Source organism: Bos javanicus, chromosome 12 (genome assembly GCF_032452875.1).
Source record: "Bos javanicus breed banteng chromosome 12, ARS-OSU_banteng_1.0, whole genome shotgun sequence".
NCBI lineage: Eukaryota > Metazoa > Chordata > Mammalia > Artiodactyla > Bovidae > Bos > Bos javanicus.
In genome coordinates, this window is record NC_083879.1 from 86,581,934 (window position 1) to 86,605,469 (window position 23,536).

General features: G+C 50.9%; 1 protein-coding gene and 1 long non-coding RNA gene across 3 annotated transcripts in view; one reads left to right on the forward strand and one right to left on the reverse strand.

Moving 5' to 3' along the window:
• TUBGCP3 (tubulin gamma complex component 3) overlaps positions 1-16,600 on the reverse strand; it is a 35,883-nt gene extending 19,283 nt beyond the window's left edge. For both annotated transcript variants that reach the window (XM_061435399.1, XM_061435398.1), the window contains exons 1-8: positions 16,422-16,600; positions 11,108-11,215; positions 9,366-9,433; positions 5,162-5,239; positions 3,591-3,808; positions 2,264-2,436; positions 1,441-1,559; positions 753-878 (exon numbers count right to left, since the gene is read on the reverse strand). In XM_061435399.1, coding sequence (XP_061291383.1) covers positions 753-878; positions 1,441-1,559; positions 2,264-2,436; positions 3,591-3,808; positions 5,162-5,239; positions 9,366-9,433; positions 11,108-11,215; positions 16,422-16,497 — 966 coding nt within the window. In that variant the 5' untranslated portion in view covers positions 16,498-16,600. The remainder of the gene's footprint in view (positions 1-752; positions 879-1,440; positions 1,560-2,263; positions 2,437-3,590; positions 3,809-5,161; positions 5,240-9,365; positions 9,434-11,107; positions 11,216-16,421) is intronic.
• Positions 16,601-16,720: 120 nt separating this feature from the next.
• LOC133258631 (uncharacterized) lies at positions 16,721-22,660 on the forward strand. Its single transcript, XR_009740119.1, has 2 exons — positions 16,721-20,301; positions 22,510-22,660. It is a non-coding gene; the product is annotated as an uncharacterized LOC133258631 (long non-coding RNA).
• Positions 22,661-23,536: the final 876 nt, after the last annotated feature.

A 23,536-nucleotide genomic window follows, 5' to 3' on the forward strand; every position in this document is an offset into this window, starting at 1 on the left:
CACACACCTGCGCAGGCCGGCTCTCTGAGGCACAGCTCAGGCCGAGACGAGCCTGCTTCTGTCCACGCGCTCGTGCAGGTGAGCCACCACCACACACTAACGGAGTCGGGGGTCGTCTCAGCACTGGGTTTGCGGGAGCGCAGCAGAGACGCGGCGCCTTGCTCCTAACCTGAGGGGTGACTCCTTTAGACCCTGATGCTGTATTTTAGCCGCACCTGTAACCTGGCTATGTTAGCCTCAGGTGAGCAGCACAGCAGGAAGACCCCGGGGGAGGGGATGGCAGCCCACTCCAGTGTGCTTGCCTGGAGAATCCCATGGACAGAGCAGCCTGGTGGGCTACTGTCCATGGGGTCACGCTGAGTCGGACACAACACAAGCAACTTAACACATGTATATAACTGAATCCCTTTATATATACTTGAAACACAACACTGTAAATCAATTACCCTTCAATTAAACAAATTTATTTTTTAACTGAGAGAATTTTAGGTCAAAGGGAAATCATTAAAACACGTAAAGTGACTCGGACAGGTCAGTGTTCCTAAATATTCATTAAACAACTTTCCTGTTTGGTTACCTGTGTCAATATTTACCATGTTTTCTATTTTCCTGAGAGGACCGTGGCTGACACAGTGTATCATATCAAACCTGCTTCATGGAAAAGGAACCCGCCTCAGGATGACGTCACATGAGGTTCTAAGGACATGAAGCGCGTCCTGAGGTGAGCGCCACCCAAGTTCCCAAGAACACACCTGGCCGACAAGTCCAAACGAGCGGTCCAGGCTTCTCTGGTCCGTGTACTTTCTGATTTTATTGTGCAGCCACCCCAACTCGGCCAGCCTCATAGCCGTATCCCTCAAGGATTTGTTCAGGTTTGCCTAAAAAGCAAACACGTCAACAGTTTAAAAAATACGTTTACCGCTGGAATCTTAATTGTTACTTCTTTCCAACCACTTGTACTTTCGTGTTTGTAATTCTTAGGCTTCAACACAGGAAACTTGAAGATCACTAACACAGCGTCCCCGGAGTGAGGACAGTGAGACCGGGACACAGACGGCACCCTGTCGCAGGCAGCGTCAGGCTGGAGGCCCACCGCCCAGGAGGGCCCAGCGCGGCAAGGTCCGTCTGCAACGTCAGCCGCCCAAGTCACAGCCAGAGACGCAGAAGGACGGACCGTCAACAGAAGGACTGTGAGAAAGGCAGGCTCCAGAGGAAGCAAAACCGGGCAGGAGCGCCTCACAGGGGACCCATGACAGGGCACGGATGCCAGGATAGCAGTCCGTCAGGTAGCCCTGGCACCAGCATCACAGGAGGGAGGAGGTGCGCACAGGGGCCAGGACCCCGCCTGCAGACCACCCGCGTCACGGAGCAGCAGCTCCCGCCCGGCCCTGGGGACAGCCGCCCGGCGCGGGAGGGCTGCAGCGGGTCCGGGGACCGTACCTTTCCCTCCACCTTGTAACAGTTGTCAGCGCTGCTCATCTTGATGTTCCTGCCGTCTATGCCCTGGAAGACGTACAGGATGTCTCTGACAAGGGCTGCCTCGGTGACCTCCACGGCACCTGTAACATGGTTTCCGTACGGTGAACTGCACGACACAATTCGTTTTAGGTAATATATTTGTAACCAGAACAAAATTTAAAAGCTAAATGAGTTTAAGATGAAAAAGAATATGAAGTTATATTTTTTTAAAAAAAAGGATTTTCTGAAAAGCATATGGAGATCATATAGTTTGTCTTCCAAGTCTTTTTTAAAAAGACAAAGCAATCTGTGGGAGTCTAACGTATGACCTAGGAGCAGCACAAATCAGTCCCAGAGGCATGGGTGACCATTTCACATGGTGTTAGAAGACTGACCGACTACACAGCAGGCGCGTGAGCCTGGCCCCACCCCCACCAGAGCAAAGTCTTATGAGCCCCGCAAACCCTAGACAAAGGCCAGCTCAGAACGTACTGTCACCCAATATCACAAGAAGACAAGGCCCAGATAGAGGCGAGGTTCCAGTGGGAGAGGCCCTGTCCGAGCACAGCTGGGGGCCCTCAGGGCAGCCGCCAGCACGGGCGACCCTCCACAAACACCAGGTAAAAAGGCCGGCCTGGCCTGTCGTTGGGGAGGAGGGTGCACACCCAGGGCCGCGCCCGGCAGTCCTGAGCACGGGCGGGGCTGGCGCCAAGGCCCCTGAGCACAGGCACCCCCACGCGGCACGCGGCGCGTGGGGCAGTCTCGGCTGCAAACCCTGGAGAACCCGGAGCCCGTCCTCACTCACCGCCCGCATCCCCGTCTCTCCGCGGCCGCGTCATGCTGCGGGAAGCCGCGCTGGGGACACCTTTGGAGGTAGTGGTTTGTAAGGAAGGCTGGCTTGCAGTCAACGTCCACGCCAGACGGGCGCCCAGCTGCTGCCGGAGACAGTCGCCCGTCCCCGGGCCCAGGTGAGACTGTCTGAAAAGAGGAGGGGCCTGCTGGGTCCGCACACCGGGCTAGTCACAGAGGTCACTGAGACGCTGCAGACACGCCTCCTGAGTCACCACCGTGAGCCACTGGCCCGTGTGAGCCCGAGACCCACGCGGCCGTCCCTCCCCGACCGCAGCCCCCCGGCTCCTCCCGCCTCCTGCACAGCCCTCCTGGCGCTGTCACAGGCCAACCCGGCTCTGCCTGCAAACACCCACATACATTCCCAGCTCAGACTCTAGGGTTCACTGCTGACTTTACCCTGGAAACCCACCCACGTTTGTTGAGTAAAAACCGATGGCACTGCCCGCTGCCCTGTCCTCTCTCTCAGCCTTCACAGCACTTGATGCAAACAAACAGTGTGATCTGCAGTCCGCGTGAAACACACAGCAACGTCAACCGCAGGGAGAGGCCCACCCGCCTCAGAACGCGGCGGCCCACCAGGGGGTTCCGAACGGACCCAGAAACAGCCCGCCCCCGGCAGGGGAGACACTAAATCAAACTATGGTTTTGCGTATAGTTCTAAATTTAAGCAAAAGTCTAAAAGACCACTTTAGTTCACAGTTCTCTATACAGCTTTTGTCAGTATCATGACAATAATTATTTCAACTACTTATATTAAAGGCGAAAATAAGAAAGTCTGTTTCAGCCAGACCCTTTCAGCCAGAATATGAGTCTGAGATTAAATTTTGGGGTATATGATGCTGTCTTTCTAAAATCCTAGACTCTGTTTATAATCCCTGTGTCTGGACACACATTCTATTTTCCAGTATCTTTAATAAAATTTCACTTGACTAATACAATGACAGAAATATTGTCAGATTATGCTCACATGGAAAACATTGTCTGATGGCGGCTGCGCAAGCCTACACCCAGTTCCCGCAACGAAGGCACCGCACACCTCGCTGCGAGCCGGCCCTGCCGCAGCACGTGCGTTCCAGGTCAGGAGGCGGCCGACCTGACCATCAACGCAGACGAGAGCAGCCCGGAGGGCATGCTTAGACGGCTGACTCCCACCACAGAGCACATCGGACCCAGGGCCGAGACACCCCGGACACGCACGAGGCTCTGAAGACTGAATGACGGGCTGAGAGACAGGCCACTCCCGCCTCCACCGCGGAGGCCCCACGCGACTGCCCGCTTACCCCGGCAGCAGGGACGGGGGCGGCGGGGTCGGGCCGTTGAGGGTGTGCACGCCGATGCTGCTGATGCCGCTGCTCCCCAGGCTGCCCGAGCTCTGGGCCGACGGGGCGCTGCGCTCCTGGTAGTTCAGGGGCAGGGTCTGAGGCCGGGCGTAGTAGTAGGGCGTGGAGTGGGCATCGCGTGGTAACGCCTGAGCGAACAGCGTGGCATAGTTGGAGACCTGAAAATAAGCACATCACAAATGCAGATACAGAATCACATGACTCTCCCCAGCCAACAAGACAACTCACACTCCATCTCCCTTTGGCTGCGTTTCTCTGTCTGGAGTCGCACAGGCAGACCTCAGACAGAGTCCAGACTGGCTCCGGAAAGCCAACGACAGAGCAGGTCACGCAAACGTCCGCCTTCCCAGTGCACCTGCAGGTCATGCTTACGCTACACTCCGTCTGCTGAGCAGACACAGCAGCAAGCCTCTAAAGCAACACACACGTCTTAAACACCTTCCCGCTTAAAATGGCAACCATCCCCCGACAAAGCACATTTGCCACAAACCTTCAACCTACAAAAAAGCAAACAAACGCGGCACCTGCAAAGCACGATAAAGATGTGCTGAATTCATTAAACGGTAAATTAGTCGTATTTCTGAAGTGTGCTTGAACCAATAAAAGTTTTAGAAAGCTTCCTGAATCCCAAGACTCCCACCTGAAAGTGAAAGTGGACGTGAAGTCACTCAGTCGTGTCCGACTCTTTGCGACCCCAAGGACTATAGCCTACAACGCTCCTCCGTCCATGGGATTTTCCAGGCAAGAGTACTGGAGTGGGTTGCCATTTCCTTCTCCAGAGGATCTTCCCAAGCCCACATGGTCTGTTAACTAAACACTCTATTCAGAACCTATGCAAACTAAAAGTCAAACAATTACTCAAAATAGCTTTAAAGCCTGGCATTGTTATATAAGGAAAGAAGGCTCGTTACTCAAGGCTGTGGCTTTCCAGGTAAACCTGACTCCTTTGCGCATGCTCTCCAACCTCCTAAGCTCTCAGATTTCTGGAGTGGGGCACCTTGTTATACCAGACCCTCGGGGACTCGGGCAGCTGCCCAATCACACCTTCAAAACACTGCACAGGTCAAAACCTGAACCCACAGACAATGCGCTTTTCAGGATGTAACAGTAATTAATGCTCATCATGGCATCTGAAAACAAAAGAAAACCCTAAAAGCTCTTCTGACTCAAAGAACAACGAAGCGAGGCTAACAGCAACTGTACACAGCAAAAATCTGAGCACCGACAGCTCTGCTCTACCTAACCAGAGGCGGTATTTGAAGTAATATTATAACATGATTCTCAAAGACACCTTAAGGAAACACAGCACAATGACTAAAAACGCCCTTAAAAATAAAGAAAAAAAAAAAAAACCTCTTGACCTTCATAGCCGCCTAGACACCTAGACAAGTTTTTTCCTTTTCTAATATTATTTTCTTAAGTACAGAAGCCAATTCCGATCAAAAATTGGCACAACTGTCCCAATAGACACCGTGCCTTCAGACGGCACCGCGATGTGAAATAGAGCTCACCTTGCCGGGCTGCCTGCGTGGATCTTCACTGAGGCTGAGCAAGAGGTAGAGAACTGACCACTTGTTTTTCAAAACTCCCTGTTGAGAAAGAAAACATTACAAGGAAAATGTTGTGCTACTCCGCAGCTTCACCTTCCCCTCTCCTGAGTTATCCTAATTTCCCAAAACAGACACGCATTTTAAAACCCACCTGGCGACATGGCGCCAAAACGCACCCTTTTTCAGGCACCGCACAGTGCTGCATCAGCAGGCAAGAACGTTCTCAGAGCTCAAGCCCCTGGGAGGCTTTAACCCGTGAAATCTAAGCCCAAGTCCCGAAGTGCACAAGCTTTTAGATTACCCTATTCCCGACGCACGGCATGTCCTCCCTGAAATAACCCTCTCAAGAGCCAGCTTCCCAAACACAGCGATTATCAGAATAGTGCCATCATAAAATGTGTGAACACCTCCCCTACATTAAGCCTGACTTCAGTTCAGTTCAGTCGCTCAGTCGTGTCCGACTCTTTTCGACCCCATGAATCGTAGCACGCCAGGCCTCCCTGTCCATCACCAACTCCCAGAGTTCACTCAGACTCACGTCCACCGAGTCACTGATGCCATCCAGCCATCTCATCCTCTGTCGTCCCCTTCTCCTCCTGCCCCCAATCCCTCCCAGCATCAGAGTCTTTTCCAGTGAGTCAACTCTTCGCACGAGGTGGCCAAAGTTCTGGAGTTTCAGCTTTAGCATCAGTCCTTCCAAAGAAATCCCAGGGCTGATCTCCTTCAGAATGGACTGGTTGGATCTCCTTGCAGTCCAAGGGACTCGCAAGAGTCTTCTCCAACACCACAGTTCAAAAGCATCAATTCTTCGGCGCTCAGCCTTCTTCACAGTCCAACTCTCACATCCATACATGACCACAGGAAAAACCACAGACTTGACTAGACGAACCTTTGTTGGCAAAGTAATGACTCTGCTTTTCGATATGCTATCTAGGTTGGTCATAACTTTTCTTCCAAGGGGCAAGCGTCTTTTAATTTCATGGCTGCAATCACCACCTGCAGTGATTTTGGAGCCCAGAAAAATAAAGCCTGACACTGTTTCCACTGTTTCCCCATCTATTTCCCATGAAGTGATGGGACCAGATGCCATGATCTTCGTTTTCTGAATGTTGAGCTTTAAGCCAACTTTTTCACCCTCCACTTTCACTTTCATCAAGAGGCTTTTGAGTTCCTCTTCACTTTCTGCCATAAGGGTGGTGTCATCTGCATATCTGAGGTTATTGATATTTCTCCTGGCAATCTTGATTCCAGCTTGTGCTTCTTCTAGCCCAGCGTTTCTCATAATGTACTCTGCATATAAGTTAAATAAACAGGGTGACAATATATAGCCCTGATGTACTCCTTTTCCTATTTGGAACCAGTCTGTTGTTCCAAGTCCAGTTCTAACTGTTGCTTCCTGACCTGCATACAAATTTCTCAAGAGGCAGATCAGGTGGTCTGGTATTCCCATTTCTTTCAGAATTTTCTACAATTTATTGTGATCCACAGTCAAAGGCTTTGGCATAGTCAATAAAGCAGAAATAGATGTTTTTCTGGAACTCTCTTGCTTTTTCCATGATGCAGCGGATGTTGGCAATTTGATCTCTGGTTCCTCTGCCTTTTCTAAAACCAGCTTGAACATCTGGAAGTTCACGGTTCACGTATTGCTGAAGCCTGGCTTGGAGAATTTTGAGCATTACTTTACCAGCATGTGAGATGAGTGTAATTGTGTGGTAGTTTGAGAATTCTTTGGCATTGCCTTTCTTTGGGATTGGAATGAAAACTGACCTTTTCCAGTCCTCTGGCCACTGCTGAGTTTTCCAAATTTGCTGGCATATTGAGTACAGCACTTTCACAGCATCATCTTTCAGGATTTGAAACAGCTCAACTGGAATTCCATCACCTCTGCTAGCTTTGTTCATAGTGATGCTTTCTAAGGCCTACTTGACTTCACATTCCAGGATGTCTGGCTCTAGGTGAGTGATCACACCATCATGATTATCTTGGTTGTGAAGCTCTTTTTTGTACAGTTCTTCTGTGTATTCTTGCCACCTTTTCTTAATATCTTCTGCTTCTGTTAGGTCCCTACCATTTCTGTCCTTTATTAAGCCCATCTTTGCATGAAATGTTCCCTTGGTATCTCTAATTTTCTTGAAGAGATCTCTAGTCTTTCCCATTCTGTTGTTTTCCTCTATTTCTTTGCATTGATCACTGAGGAAAGCTTTCTCATCTCTTCTTGCTATTCTTTGGAACTCTGCATTCAGATGCTTATATCTTTCCTTTTCTCCTTTACTTTTCGCTTCTTTTCACAGCTATATGTAAGGCCTCCTCAGCCATTTTGCTTTTTGGCATTTCTTTTTCTTGGGGATGGTCTTGATCCCTGTCTCCTATACAATGTCATGAACCTCCGTCCATAGTTCATCAGGCACTTTATCTATCAGATCTAATCCCTTAAATCTATTTCTCACTTCCACTGTATAATCATAAGGGATTTGATTTAGGTCATACCTGAATGGTCTAGTGGTTTTCTCTACTTTCTTCAATTTCAGTCTGAATTTGGCAATAAGGAGTTCATGATCTGAGCCACAGTCAGCTCCTGGTCTTGTTTTTGTTGACTATATAGAGCTTCTCCATCTTTGGCTGCAAAGAATATAATCAATCTGATTTCGGTGTTGACCATCTGGTGATGTCCATGTGTAGAGTCTTCTCTTGTGTTGTTGGAAGAGGGTGTTTGCTATGAACAATGTGTTCTCTTGGCAAAACTCTATTAGTCTTTGCCCTGCTGCATTCTGTATTCCAAGGCCAAATTTGCCTGTTACTCCAGGTGTTTCTTGACTTCCTACTTTTGCATTCCAGTCCCCTATAATGAAAAGGACATCTTTTTTGGGTGTTAGTTCTAAAAGGTCTTGTAGGTCTTCATAGAACCGTTCAACTTCAGCTTCTTCAGCGTTACTGGTTGGGGCATAGACTTGGATTACTGTGATATTGAATGGTTTGCCTTGGAAACGAACAGAGATCATTCTGTTGTTTTTGAGATTGCATCCAAGTACTGCATTTTGGACTCTTTTGTTGACCATGATGGCTACACCATTTCTTAGGCCATAACAAAAGAATATTAGACAAAAAGAAAATAATTCTAAAGTCTAAGATGTGGGTCTTGGCATCAGGCATTCCTGGGAAACCCAGGTCCTGAAGCATTCAGAAGTCAGCAGTCACCCCAGGTTTCGTGCATGGTTGTCACAGAGATCCCATTAGTTTCCACGGATGCCCTGATCAGAGGCCCTGACGGGCAGGAGAGAGGATGCAACAGCAACCACAACTGCAGTTTCGGAAAACCAGACTTTCAGCAACAAGGAGGAGCAGGCCCGCGGCTCCCTGACGCCTCCCGTCCCCCTTCAGCCCCGAGCCCAACGGGTTTCCCAGCCCCAGAAAGTCGGCTACTATTTAAAACATGACTATTTCAGGAATAAGCATTCAGGGTTCCAAACTGAACTGTGGAAAGCAACCGTTCAAATCAAACCACCCAAATGTGTGATCACAGAAGGGCCAATGCTATCAGACACGACAGCTTTCACTGATTAATCTCCCGTTCAGGATCTTGAAAGTGAAAGTTGCTCAGTCGTGTCTGACTCTGCAACCCCATGGACTATACAGTCCATGGAATTCTCCAGGACAGAAAACTGGAGTGGGTGAGCCATTCCCTTGTCCAGGGGATCTTCCAACCCAGGGATCGAACACAGGTCTCTCACACTGCAGACTTGGTAAGGCTTATGAGCACCCTGGGATATGACATCTGATAGGCAGACCCTAGTAATTTTCAATGTACAGATGGAGCTGCTTTTAAAAATACAGAAAATTTTAGGAAAAGCAAATGATACAACAGTTTGAAACTATCTGCCTAAAAATGACCATACAAAAAAGTTCCTGTTTCGTAACTTCATATACATTATCAAAGATGAAAAATAAACTTAAAGCAATGAATCCAACTAAACCCAAGTGCATTAAGGAACCAAAACGGTCAGCAAACAAGGCTACGCTTATTGTGAGGGCACAACAGACGAAGCAGAGAGGACTGGAGAGGACTGCGAGCTCTGATCCTGGCAGCACCAGACACGCTCCGTGATCCTCCACGAGACGGAGCACGGCCTCGCAGAGCAGCCACTCCTCCGCATCCCGCACGCAGTACCTGCGAGTGCAGCTTCCTGTGGAGCTCTGAGAACAGCGCCGCGTCCGCTTCTCGCCTCTGCCGGGTCACTGAAAGGCCGGAGATGAGCGTGTTAGTGACACGAAGTTCACTCCCACGACACTATCCCCACAGCAGCAGGTAACTGACGTCTGCAGGCACTCCTGAGCTGAAGAGTCAGAGCAACCAGTCACTTCCGTTCCAGGAATTTCATCAAGTCATCAAAAAAACGAAACTTGTAAAATATTGACACAATTAGGCTGGAATCAAAGAATTTACGTGAACATTAGCTAAAGTAACAGAATCTTTGAAAACCCCATCATTTCTATCCAGTGAGGCAGAGTGCCACCAGGTTAGTCAGCTGACAGAGGCAGCCGGGGCCCACGTCAGGGTCGGGCACTCGGGCAGGGGCCCCAAACAGCTGTGGACACCAGCAGGTAACTGGCAAAGGAAGAGCATTGTGTCTACACAGCAAGCCTTGCTTCAAACCACAGAGAACACGCAGAAGAATAATCTGCACATGGTTACAATTTCCTTCCTGAAAACAGATCCTCAGGACCCACTCGACAGCATGGCTGCCAGGCCTTTAACTCTGAAGACAGACTATTTTCAGCTGCTCCCAGCGCGTGTAACGTGCCCACCAGGGGCCTGGATCTGTGCATCTGCAAAGCAAACGGTCTGTGAACACACCCAGTATCGGGGTTCTCACTAGTATCCAAAATGTGCTAAGCATCAGAGATCAAGAAGGAGCTACAGTGTTCTCAGGTTCAGTTCTGCAGACAAGAAAGGAAAGTGCATGTTCACAGCAGGACAAGCAGCTTACCACCCCCACCTCACACACAGCTACACGCTAGGTCACCCCAAGATCTGAACCACCTCAGTCCTGCACGGCTCACCAAGCCCCACCAGGCCCCACCCTCACATGCCAGGGCCTCACTCCCACCCCCAGCTTCCACAGCACTCAGCTCTGAAACAGGACATCCGAGCAGACGCCAGCCAAACATAGTTAATAATGCAACAGCCGGAGCGGGTAGAAACCGTGCCGTGGAAACCTCCTCCTAGAAGGCATCGTTACCACCTGCAACAGCCAGGCCCGCAGGCAGAACGCACTGGCCAAGGCTGCGTCCCGGGCAGCTGGGACCCGCTCCTAAGTCCCGGGAACTATGAGGAAAGGGGACCTGGCGATGAGAGAATAAGACCCTCTGACCAGGACAGGAGCAGCTCTCACAGGGGGTCCTGGTCCTCAAAGCCTCTCCAAGAACACATAGTCAGAGACCCATTCATAACCAGGTGCTAACACATGGACAGCTTTCTTCTCTAAGGTGACAAGGTGTAGGAGAGCTTCGGTACCATCTCAGAAAATGTTCAACAGGAAGTTCCAAAGCACTGGAAGTCTGGATGGCGACAATCAACAGACATGGTACTCAACTCACATGGCTGTTTAAATGCCAAGATAATATGCTAGGTTATCTGCTCAAAAGGCGTGCAAGATTAAAACCGTGAATCACAAGAGAAGCAGCAAGTGATATTAAGCCTTCTCGTCTTCCTCACATTCTTAACCCAAGTTGTGTTGTTGAAACAGTATTTACAACCCCTCCCCCCACGTCCTAGTGAAAGAGCTGAGCCATCCCGACATTAACATGTACACACAGAAATATACAGATACGTATCTGGATGCACGTACATGCTCTTAAGCTTTGACAAGTTTAACAATGCAACACGAGATAACACTTAAAAATACATACGTTCCTTCTTGATTTTTTCAGCTACTAGAAATTCATCTCTTTCAACAGTTGGGGCAAAGTTGCTGCCAATGACGCGCACGGCATACTGGAACTGCTGGGCCACATCAGCTGGAAGGTAAACAGAGGATGCAAGTTATGGCCAGTCAGGTTCAGCGGTGATCACCTGAAGCTCCCGCTCCTTCAAGACAGCGCGCTGGGCGCCACCTCCCACCTGCCCCAGGCCCTACCTGATCGGACCGAAGGGCCACAAGGCAACAGGATGAAGGGCTAAACAGAGTTTTATGGGCAAAGAAAGACGTGACATGCCACCAGCTCTGAAAGCTGCTCGGGGCCAGAAAACCAACTGGACAGATAATCCTAAGGAGCAGGCAAAGCCCCAGCCACACCACGGCACCTGCAGAGCAGGGCTTACTCACACACGCGTGCACACACACACACCACGGTACCTGCGGAGCAGGGCTTACTCACACATTCATGCACACACATACACATACACCATGGTACCTGCAGAGCAGGGCTTACTCACACATGCGTGCACACACATACACACACCACGGTACCTGCGGAGCAGGGCTTACACACACGTGCATGCACACACATACACACACACACACACCACGGTACCTGTGGAGCAGGGCTTACTCACATGTGTGTGCATACACACACACACCCCACAGTACCTGCAGAGCAGGACTTACTCACACGTGCGTACACACACATAAACCACGGTACCTGCAGAGCAGGGCTTACTCACACACTCATGCACACACATACACACACACACACACCACGGTACCTGTGGACCAGGGCTTACTCACACGCGCGTGCGTACACACACACACACACCACGGTACCTGCAGAGCAGGGCTTACTCACACACTCATACACACACACCATGGTACCTGCAGAGCAGGGCTTACACACACACATACATTCACACACACCACGGTAGCAGCAGAGCAGGGCTTACGTGTGCATTCACACACACACACACACACACACACACCAGGAGTGGCCACAAGCTGCCAACAGGGGCAGTAACTTTTGATCACGTGTGCCATTCCAGATAAGAGGACGGCTTAAACACAGATGCATGTTGCCACGCCCTTCAGAAACCCCACTAAACTGAGAAAAAGGGAGATTGAAGGCATAAAGCTACGAGAGCAAAGAAAACACGGTGATCAGTAAACCCTGCTGTCCGCCGTGTCTCACTGTTGGTTGAACCCGGGGAGTGGAGGCGGGAGCGGGGAAGCTGAAGACGACGGAAGGAGCCGCGGGAACTACAGACGGGCTCCGCAGCCCTCGCTGCAGGTTCACTGTGTTCTCTCGTGGCTGACCGAGCGGACACAGCCACAAGGCAGCCGCCCCCAGGGTGCGGCAGGTGGAGCTTACAGGCCGCACGCGGCCTGCGGCCTAGCGGTCCATCGAGACTCGCAGTGCTGTAGGGGATCCCGGCTGTTACACAACCACGCATTTACAGCACGTGGGCGAGAGGGCCTGACCACCGCCATCTCGGCTAATTTGCTCTCTCCCTACACCTGCCGACTCGGCTTCTTCCAGCATGTCCCTCCACGACCACGCCACAGCCTCCAGCCCGTCACAGCGCTTCTCCTGAGCAGCAGGCGACTCCTCCTCCTGCCCCTGGAGCGAACGCCCCTCCAGCCACGGCGGCCGCAAACCCGCCCCTGGCCCCTGCCAGCCCCCAGCCCCGCTCACAGCACCAGCAAGGACTCGCTCACGTTCACTGAGACCCTCGACCTCCCCCGAGGTCCTCAGGGCGCCGCCCCGCCCCCACAGCAGCACGCGCAAGCGCGCGCACACACGCGCACACACGCACGGAGTCTTCCTCGGACACGGGGAGACGCGCGGAGGGAAGAGCAAAAGGGAGGAACGCGGAATGCTCCCGTGGGGTCACGGGGCTCGAGGGGGATTTTCCTCCTCACGCTGCTCCACACGCAAACAATTTCCTACATCAAGAATACTTTTATAAATATTAAAAGGGTCAGTGAAATCACATATTTAAAAGGAGAGCTGTGTAACTATTTTAGTTAAAAATTATTTTGACTACCAGGATCCTGAGTTCTACAAACAGTTCTTTAACAAAATGCTCAGGCATGTCAGACAAAAATCCCAGTCTAAGAGTTTCATAAGCTCTGAATTTTCTCCCACCACAAATCCAGGCCTCCTCCGTACCAGAGGCACACCCCCATCTTCACACCCTCTCCACATGTCCATGTGTCTCGCATGTCCCTCCCACCTCCACAGCCACGCTGCAGTTCCCCTGTCTGTCCGCCAGCCACGCTTCCAGTCTGTCTTTCCTGTTAATGATAAGACATTTGGAAAATCCATCAGCTTTTTCTTAAACCAATCCCCAGCCCAGATGCAGGTCAGAATGCCTGTGTGCCAGACACCACAGTCTCAGCAGATGGGGCGCATGGACTCGTTCGGAGCAAGCGCCACACTGAGAGGATTCACAGTGGAAAGGCCACCAGCGGGCACGGGGAGGCTTCCCCGCCACCACTGTCTGGCCACCAGCTCCTCTCCCCAGAGCAGCAGCACCACATCAGCTTCTCATGGGACCACAGGCCATTCTGATCACACAGCTAGCTGAAAAGCAGTACTCAAAACAAAACCAAAACACTGCTCTAGGTTTGTGGTTCCCAAACTTTTCAGTCCAAGCCCCCTTTATATTTCTAAGATTGAGGACCCCTGGAAGTTTTTATTTATGGGGGTTACATCTATCTATTTATACTGTATTAGAAATGTAAACCAAGATTATTTTTAAATACTTATTCATTTAAAATAACAAGCCCATTAAGTACAATTTTCAAATGAAGCCTAAAGCTTTAAAAAGTAACATACCCGTTAATCAACATTTAGTGAACATTTTAATAATACATGACACGTTTTAATGTATATCTAATACACATTCATTTCCCCAAGAGTAAGACTATTCTTTATTTGGAACTTCATCAAGAGCTCTTCACCATCTTCAAAAATCAAAAAACCCACAGCAACACCACTTGCGGCCCATGAGCTACCAAGACAACGCCCATCCCTGCCCGCACAGGGCTCACACGACCCTCACACAGGGCTTCCAGGTCAGGTCATCGTCTGACCGCACTGTGCAGGGGACTGTAGTCCCACCTAAGCATTCACACTTAAACACTTAACAGAAACTCCTGCTCTTCTCCTTTATCTCCGACTAGAAACAGGACTACAAAGTGAGAAAAGGAATGTTGCCTCTGGCAGAGGGGAAGCGATGCAACCTCAAGGACAGTGTTTCCAAAAACAGAAATACCGACTATCCAAAGATGTGATAGGAAGTACAATGTTCTCCAGGGGAGGCTCAGGGGTGCTGAGACCTCCCCTGTCACAGGCTGGCCCTGGGTGTTTCCAGCAAACCCACACGTGTTATAAGCAGGAAAAGGTGGGAAATAATGGTTACACTAACTTTATAAAAATGTCAAGCACCGTTAGAGCTCAGGGCTTGGCTTCTGAAGGTTTGTTGAGGCCAACTACAAATTTTTAAAAATACGAAAAAATGATTCATATGAAATTCACATAAAAAGTAACAAGTGTCTATAATGCTTCAGTTCCATCGTATTAAAAAAGCGTATCACAAAAGCCGAAGGCCAGTTGTTTGTAACATCACTAGAGAACGAAGCAGTTAATCAAATGTTCTACTTTGTGAACAAACAAAACACCCACTAATGAAACTCTTTTAAAACCTCAAACCCTGTAAAGGCAGCAATTAGCACTCCTTCTTTACTCATGAGGTAGAACAAATTAGAATAGAACGAGGGAAGCGATTAAAGACTTACAAATTCTTCAGTGGACAGAAGCGTAATTTGGAAACATGAATACAACTGTTTGGACATCCTAGTTGCCCAGAACGGAGAAAAGAGAGCATCATTTTAGTGGATTTTATATTTTATTCTGAGAGGATCTCATAGGTTATTTACTTTTTTTTCCTTCTAATTTTGTAGAATTGTAACTGACGTGTATCACTCTGTAAGTTTAAGGTGTACAGGAGCCTATTTACTCTTAATTTAGACAAAATTCTAAATGAGAGGGTGGTGCAGAACTTTCTGAAAAGAAGTTTTTCAACCTCCTAGAATGGGTGAAGCTAAGTCAATCGACAGGATCCTCAAATGTTAAAAAAAAGTATTCTGAGAAACACGATGGGCACCGTGAGCGTCACAGTCGAGCTGTGACCACGGTAACGCACGGGCGTGTGGCTTCACTCTGGGAAAACCGAGGGCCCGCTGGTTCAAAGCAAACCCCAGTGAAACATGACTGAGTCCCGACCACCAGAGTCAGTTCCCTGGTGTCTACGGGTATCCTCAGGTCTGGGAGATCCGGGTGTCACATCAGAAAGGCGATTCAGAGCGCAGAAGAGCTGGGGGCAAAAGACGAGACAGCCAGGCCCCCACCCGCCTCAAGACCTTGGCCCAGGGGTGCCGGGGACCCCCCGTCTGCACTCGGGTCTGCGTTCGAGTTTCCTTAGCTTTCCCTCAACAGCCGTTTGCCCTGCCTGCTTTTTCCCCAGGCACCCCACTACTCAGCACTGTGCGCGCGCTGATTTTGGAGGCTCCCCTGCACGGCCAACAGGAAGGAGGCGGCCCTGCCTCCCGCTTCTGCACCTCCGCCACCTCGCGCAGTGCCTGCAGGTGGGAGAAGCCCAGGCTTCTTAGAGAACAGAGCGGCAGAGAGAAGCTTCGCAAACGAGCGAGAGCTGTGTGGAGTCAGGGTCACCGCATGGGCTGAACCGAAACAGCCAGCGTCCGCCCCTGAGGCTATCACAGACCGCCAGACAAGTCGCGCGGGCCAATTCAAGAGTCGCGGGAGGACCAGGGGCCGTCCCAACGCTCCGGTTCTGCTTCACGTCTTCCTGCAAAACCTGCAGACTCTCTTGCCCACGCTGGTGCTTAGGGGACAAATAACCCAGCGCTCCAGCGCCCGCAGGGCCCTCACAAGGCCGCGCCGTCGCCCCCTCCCGCCACGAGCGCAGGATCGGCGGGCAGTGACGCCCCGCGGGCCCGGGGCCGCACGGCGCTCATCCCGGGTGCCCCTCGGCCCGCACCGCGGGGACCGAGGCCGCGGGCGGGCCTCCGCGTCACCCGGGACCCGCTCCTCGCCCCCGTCAGGAGGCGCCGCGCGCGGCCCGGGCGGCCGGAGAAGCGCGGGGGCGCGCGCCCGGCCCCGCGGCCTGAGGTGGCGGACGCGCCCGGGGCCGCCGTGACTCAGCCGGCCCGGCCGCCCCGACCCTGAGAGCCCAGGGGCGCAGCGCAGCCGCCCGCAGTCCCGCTACCTTCGCTCCTGCCCAGGATCCGGCAGCACAGGCTCTGCAGCAGGACGTTGGGCGACTTCTGGTCCGGGGTCGCCATCCTCGCCCGGGGCTGCCCGCGCCGGCCCCGCGGGCTCCCGGCTCCCCCACCGGCTAAGGCCCCGCAGGCAGCGCCGGCAAGAAGGGCGCCATTTTAACGGAACCCGCCGAAACGCGCGCCCCTCCCACAATGCCCCGCTTCTTCCGGGCGCGCAGGGGCCGCAGGGGCGCAGGCCTCAGAGTTCCCCCCGAGCACTGCGGCCACGGCGGAAGAGTTCCGGCTGCAGGCGCGGCAGCCGCTCACGCACACGGTGCTCAGACGCCCCCAAACACGTCCGGCAGAGGGCTTGAACCTGCAGGGAGCGCTGGGCGCCCAGGAGCGCCTTCACAGGGCACGCCGATTTTACAAGGTCTTTGGTTCTACTTTCATTTTGGGTTCTACTTTCATTTTGGGTGGAAGAAGCCCGTTTATGGAAGCACGAGGGTGTTATGATTTTCTACACTGGCTGAGCATCCGCACCTGCCCCAGGGTCTTGTTATTTTTCGGTCGCTCAGTCGTGTCAACTCTGTGACCCATGGACCGCAGCACGCCAGGCCTCCCTGTCCACCACCCACTCCCGGAGCTTGACTCATGTCCGTTGAGTTGTGATGCCATTCAACCATCTCATCCTCTGTCTTCCCCTTCTCCTCCTGCCTTCAATCTTTCACAGCATCAGGGGCTTTTCAAATGAGTCAGTTCTTCGAATCAGGTGGCCAAAGTATTGGAGCTTCAGCTTCAGCATCAGTCCTTTCTTCAGTTCAGTTCAGTTCAGTCACTCAGTTGTGTCAGACTCTTTGCGACCCCATGAATCGCAGCAGGCCAGGCCTCCCTGTCCATCACCAACTCCCAGAGTTCACCCAGACTCACGTCCATCGAGTCAGTGATGCCATCCAGCCATCTCATCCTCTGTCGTCCCCTTCTCCTCCTGCCCCCAATCCCTCCCAGCATCAGAGTCTTTTCCAATGAGTCAACTCTTCGCATGAGGTGGCCAAAGTACTGAAGTTTCAGCTTTAGCATCATTCCTTCTGAAAGGTTCTTGTTGAATCACACGAAGACACCAGGATTCTTGGCCCCCAGAGGAGAAGAATTCAATCCGGGGCCAGAGACGAGGCTTGATCGCTCAGAGCTTTTGTGTAATGAAGTTTTATTAAAGTATAAAGGAGATAGAGAAAGCTTCTGACATAGACATCAGAAGGGGGCAGAAAGAGTACCCGCTTGCTAGTGTTAACAATGAAGTTATATAATCCAAAGAATGTCTGGAGGTTGTAAAGACCTCATCAGACTTACTCCCATAACTTATATTTTAAGATAACACTGTCCTCAGGCAGGATACATCTTTGTAAAGACCAGGTCTACTCCCATAATTTACATTTTAAGATAACAGAAGGTTTAATCCAAAGACTGTCCTTAGGCAGGATACATTATTGTTATATAATCCTAAGGAATGTGGAGAAAGAAAAAAAAGTTTGTCCTTTCTTTCTCCTTGACAATTCCAGACCCCTCTCTCCTTGGGGACCCCTAGACTCCTTATCAACCTGCCTAGCAAATGACTCTCTCACTTCCAAAGAAATCCTAGGGCTGATCTCCTTCAGAATGGACTGGTTGGATCTCCTTGCAGTCCAAGGGACTCTCAAGAGTCTTCTCCAACACCACAGTTCAAAAGCATCAATTCTTCGGCGCTCAGCCTTCTTCACAGTCCAACTGTCACATCCATACATGACCACTGGAAAAACCATAGCTTTGACTAGACGAACCTTTGTTGGCAAAGTAATGTCTCTGCTTTTCAATATGCTATCTAGGTTGGTCATAACTTTCCTTCCAAGGAGTAAGCGTCTTTTAATTTCATGGCTGAAGTCACCATCTGCAGTGACTTTGGAGCCCAAAAAAATAAAGTCTGACACTGTTTCCGCTGTTTCCCCATCTATTTCCCATGAAGTGATGGGACCAGATGACAGTCCTTTCTAGCTTCTTATAAAAGCAGTGTTGGCTCCTCCCCATCCCCAGCTGAGGTTCCAACACTTTGAGTCAGACAAGACTTGGCTATTGAACAACGACAGCAAGGCCCCCAGCCCCAGATAACTAATCACACAGCAGTGGGAGAGGGGGCCGGCCTTGGGACCACCGAAAAGGCTTATATGACTGTGTGGCTTCTTGGGACAAAGACCTAGCTGATGACAAGACATTGGCGATTTCAGCAGCCACTGTGATGGGGGTTCGCTGCGGTGGTGATGACTGCAGAGAGACCGCGTGGTGTGGACTGTGCTTCGGAAAGCTGGGGCCTTGCATTTCTAGCTAGAGGTGCAGTCATGGACAGAACCAGAGAGCCCCAGTAACAGCCCTAGAAGAAATCTCTTATTCTGTACCTGTGGAGTCATCAGAACTGAGGACCAGACTCCAATCCTGATTGTTTGAGTTGTAGATTATGGTGTGAGTTGAATACACAGTCCTACCAAGTCTCTCCTATTAAGGGTGGATTGCTTCTTGCCTGGAGAATCCCAGGGATGGGGGATCCTGGTGGGCTGCCCTCTATGGGGTCGCACAGAGTCGGACACTACTGAAGCGACTTAGCAGCAGCAGCAGCAGCTAATTAAGAAGAAGTGGACCCCAAGATCTGGGATGGAGATGTTTGAATAAAACGTGAAAACCCAAACCACCTGAACCTTCCTCAACACAGCAGGATCCCCCTCCTCGTGTGTGTGCAGAGTCTGGCCTTTGCTTGATTTACTAAAGAACCAGGATTGCTCTTCTCAGTGGCAAATAAAGCAGAATTCAAAATGACTCAAATCATCCAGAAGAAGGAATGAGAGAGTGGACAAACAAAAATCATAGAGGGAAACAGAAAGACGTTCAGAACTCTTCATAAATCCAGCCCAAGCACACTAGTGACTGCAGCACGCTTGTGAGTGGGTGAAACGCCCTGTCAAAAGGCCGAGACCGCCGGAATGAGGGAAGGAAAAAGCAGGATTTAATCACAGGCTATGTGAGGACCTATTTTAATACAAAGACATACACTGGTTGGCAGTAAATGAGCAGAGGAGAGATACACCATGAAAACAGCAAGTGTAGCAAGGCTGGAGTTGTCACATTAACATCAGGCACGGAGAAGGCAGTGGCACCCACTCCAGTGCTCTTGCCTGGAAAATCCCATGACGGAGGAGCCTGGAAGGCTGCAGTCCATGGAGTCGCTGAGGGTCGGACTCAACTGAGTGACTTCACTTTCACTTTTCACTTTCATGCATTGGAGAAGGAAATGGCAACCCACTCCAGTGTTCTTGCCTGGAGAATCCCAGGGACGGTGGAGCCTGGTGGGCTGCCGTCTGTGGGGTCGCACAGAGTCGAACACGACTGAAGTGACTTAGCAGCAGCAGAATACACTTGGAGACAAGGAGTGTCGAGAGACAGAGAAGGACATCTTGTGCTGCTGAAAGGGTCAGTTCACTGGGAAGACACACCTGTAACTGCGTGTGTGCCTGAGGACAGGCCCTCAGAGTACATGAAGCCAGTGGGACTTACAGAAGTGATGGGTAAGGATGCAAGTAACTCATTTCCACCAAAAAAAAAAGTGTGAAACTGGACAAAATTGCCCAAATGAACCAAGACATGGCACGCGGAATCAACCGGAGATGGACCACAAGTTGGCAAGCGCTCGCTCCTGAAGAAGCGACGTCTCCAGGGAGACACATGCGCCCGTGGTCTCACCAGGGCTATTCCAGGCCCACCACACAACGGGAGCTGGGAGGGTGTGCCCCCCGTGCAGGGCGGCTGCCGGCCGTCAGCGGAGGGCCCAGAAGGGGCAGGCTCCGGTGAAAAGCTGTGGCTCACCAGGTGAGTCGACAGCGTTACACTGCAGCCCAAGCTTAGCCCAGAGCTGGGGGCCCACTTGGTACAAGTGGCAGCCCCACCAGGATCTTCATGTGAGGGTGGGTTTCATGTCACCTTGACTGGGCCGTGGTGCCCAGATGTGTGGTCAAACACTGTTCTAGGTGTTTCTGAGAGAGGGTTTGGGGGATGAGATTTACATGGAAATAGTGGCCTCTGAGTAAATGGTATGGATGGGCCGCATCTGATCAGTTGAAGGCCTGAGTAGACCAAAAGTCTGACCCTCCTGGAGGTGGGAGTCTGCCAGCAGGCAGCCTTCAGACTCAAGCTGCAACACCAACTCTTCTCTGGTTTCCCAGCCTGCAGCCCACCCTGCAGACTGTGGACTTGCCAGCCCCACACTCATGCGAGCCAGTCCCTTAAAATAACTCAAGCTCTTTCCCTCGCTCTAGACAGGTGATACAGTAGAATATCGGAGAAGGCAATGGCACCCCACTCCAGTATTCTTGCCTGGAAAATCCCATGGATGGAGGAGCCTGGTAGGCTGTAGTCCATAGGGTCGCTAAGAGTCGGACACGACTGAGCGACTTCCCTTTCACTTTTCACTTTCATGCATTGGAGAAGGAAATGGCAACCCACTCCAGTGTTCTTGCCTGGAGAATCCCAGGGACGGGGGAGCCTGGTGGGCTGCCGTCTATGGGGTCACACAGAGTCGGACATGACTGAAGTGACTTAGCAGCAGCACAGTAGAATATAGAACAGAAAAAAAAAATAAAATCATCCGTTAAAAATAATAAAAGTGAACACAGAACAGGAGGAATGAGGAAACGTTTTAAGAAGGTATGTTGAAACCAAAATTGGTCACAAATGGCTTAAACATAAATGCGCTGAGTCCACAGAGGCCAGGCACAGTCCTAACTGCAGCCTGTAGGCTGCAGTTCATCGGGGCGTCCCCCTGCTGCTGTGGACTTCGGTCGGCCGCCCTCAGCGGCGTTGGTTGCTTCTCTCTTTCTTGCTCTTTGGGAGGCCGTCACCGTGCAGCCCGGCCGCAGGGAGGAGGGCGCTGTGGTCCCCTCCCCTCAGCGTGAAATATTCACGCAGATTCTTTAAGTTTCTTCTGCGTGGAGATTAGTTTATTCTCCCCCACTTGGTTGTTCATTCAACGACGCACTTACATCGGTATGCGCTTGTGGGTGCTCAGCATCCGATCACGCACCACCCATCTTCTTGCTCAGACTGTTTCAGCCTTGGTCCCGGGAGCCCTCTCAGGCGACTCCTGGGCCCTTTGACATTCCCACGAGGCTGTGAGTTCCTAAAAAATAACGAGTAGACAGTGGGTTTTAGCATCATTGTAGACTTAGAGAAAGTTGAGTAGAAGCGCTCACACCCCCATCCGCCCCAGGCACACAGTCTCCCCTGTTACGAACCTTTTTAATTTGGTCATTTGGGGCTGTGCTGGATCCCTGTTGCTCTGTGTGGGCTCCTCTCTCATTGCGGTGGATGGGGCCGCTCCTCACTGCAGGGCCTTCCCTTGCCGAGGAGCACAGGCTCCAGGGGCAAAGACCTCAGTGGCTACGGCACACAGGCTCGGGAGTCGTGGCAGGCGGGCTCCAGAGCAGGGCTGCCGCAGCGCTTGTCACACAAGGCTGTGGTCCTTCCAAGGCGTGTGGCATCTTCCCAGACTGTGGATCAAAGCCACGTCCCCTGCGTTGGCAGGTGGATTCTTATCCACTGCATCATCAAAGAAGCCCCATCTACCTGCATTAGGGCAGGGCACAATTAATGAAGCGATTAATGAAGTCCAGAGTTTATGTTGGCCCAGTGCTTCAGGGTGATGGATGTTGCGAGGAGACGGTGAGTTCTGTGGCCATATGCTGCTGCCTCATTTTCCCTTATCTGAGGCTGAGTCCTGTGGGAGACGGTTTCCATGCCTGGCTACTCAACTTCCCTTCATCGCCATGTGACGAGGTGCTCTACCTTCCCCTTGACCTCGGCCAGATTTAAAATTCTCTCATTTTCTGTCTTTCATGTCACACTCGACATGGTCGGAAAAACGCATTCAAGCCACCTCCAAGGAAAGCTTTGTGATTACCGAGCTTTCGGTACACAACTCCATCATTATAAAGATTGTTAGTGATTGATTGACTAAAACTAGTGAACAGTCTTTCAAATTCCAATGAACTTTTCAATTAATATTCACTTTTCTTTTTCAAGACATAATGATTTGCTGTTCTGACATCAGATCAACAGAGAGAAATTCCAATTAGGCTTTGAAGACGCACATATTTCAGGAACTTGTCATCCAGCCCTTGTAAGTAGACGGATAAATTACTTTAGAAGTCAAGAAGTCTTTTGAGACGCTGTCCTTTCTGTTATCTTGTTTTGTGAGTATGTTATGCTTCTTCTTGAACGTTTGAAACCTTGGCCTCGGTCTTCACAGGCTGACACCTGACATGGCTTTACTATACGCAGCACCAGGACTGAGTCCTAACTTTACTTCTCAGCCCAGCTTGGGAAGCAAAAATCCTCCACCCACCCTGTTTTCCAGCATTGTTTTTGCCTATGTTCTTTGATCTTCTTTCTCTATATTTACAGTGTTTGAAGCATATCACGTTTTTTAAATATGATGTTCAACCAGGATGTTGCTTCTTTGATTTTAAACATATTTTAAATTAATTTTAAAACACTTTTAAAAGAAAATAAATGACTTTTCATAACAGGGATCTTGCTGCTGCTGCTGCTGCTAAGTCACTTCATTCATTTCCGACTCTGTGCGACCCCATAAATGGCAGCCCACCAGGCTCCACCATCCCTGGGATTCTCCAGGCAAGAGCACTGGAGTGTGTTGCCATTTCCTTCTCCAATGCATGAAAGTGAAAAGTCAAAGTGAAGTTGCTCAGTGGTGTCCGACTCTTTGCGACCCCACGGACTGCAGCCCACGAGGCTCCTCCATCAATGGGATTTTCCAGGCAAGAGTACTGGAGTGGGGTGCCATTGCCTTCTCCGAACAGGGATGAAACATCCTTTTTTGGGTACAAAATTCCATCCTGCCCTCATCCCTACCCATTTGACCGTGCGTTTACCAATGTGAACATCCCAGTTCATCCACCATCTGGTGAACTGTTCACTCTGTTGTCTGGGGGTGACTGGGAATACGTTGATTCCGTTGGTAGAAGGTTTGAACAACTTTTTCGAGATTCCCCAAGTATAAGAAGAGCCGTCATGAGGCGTGAAGAAGGTG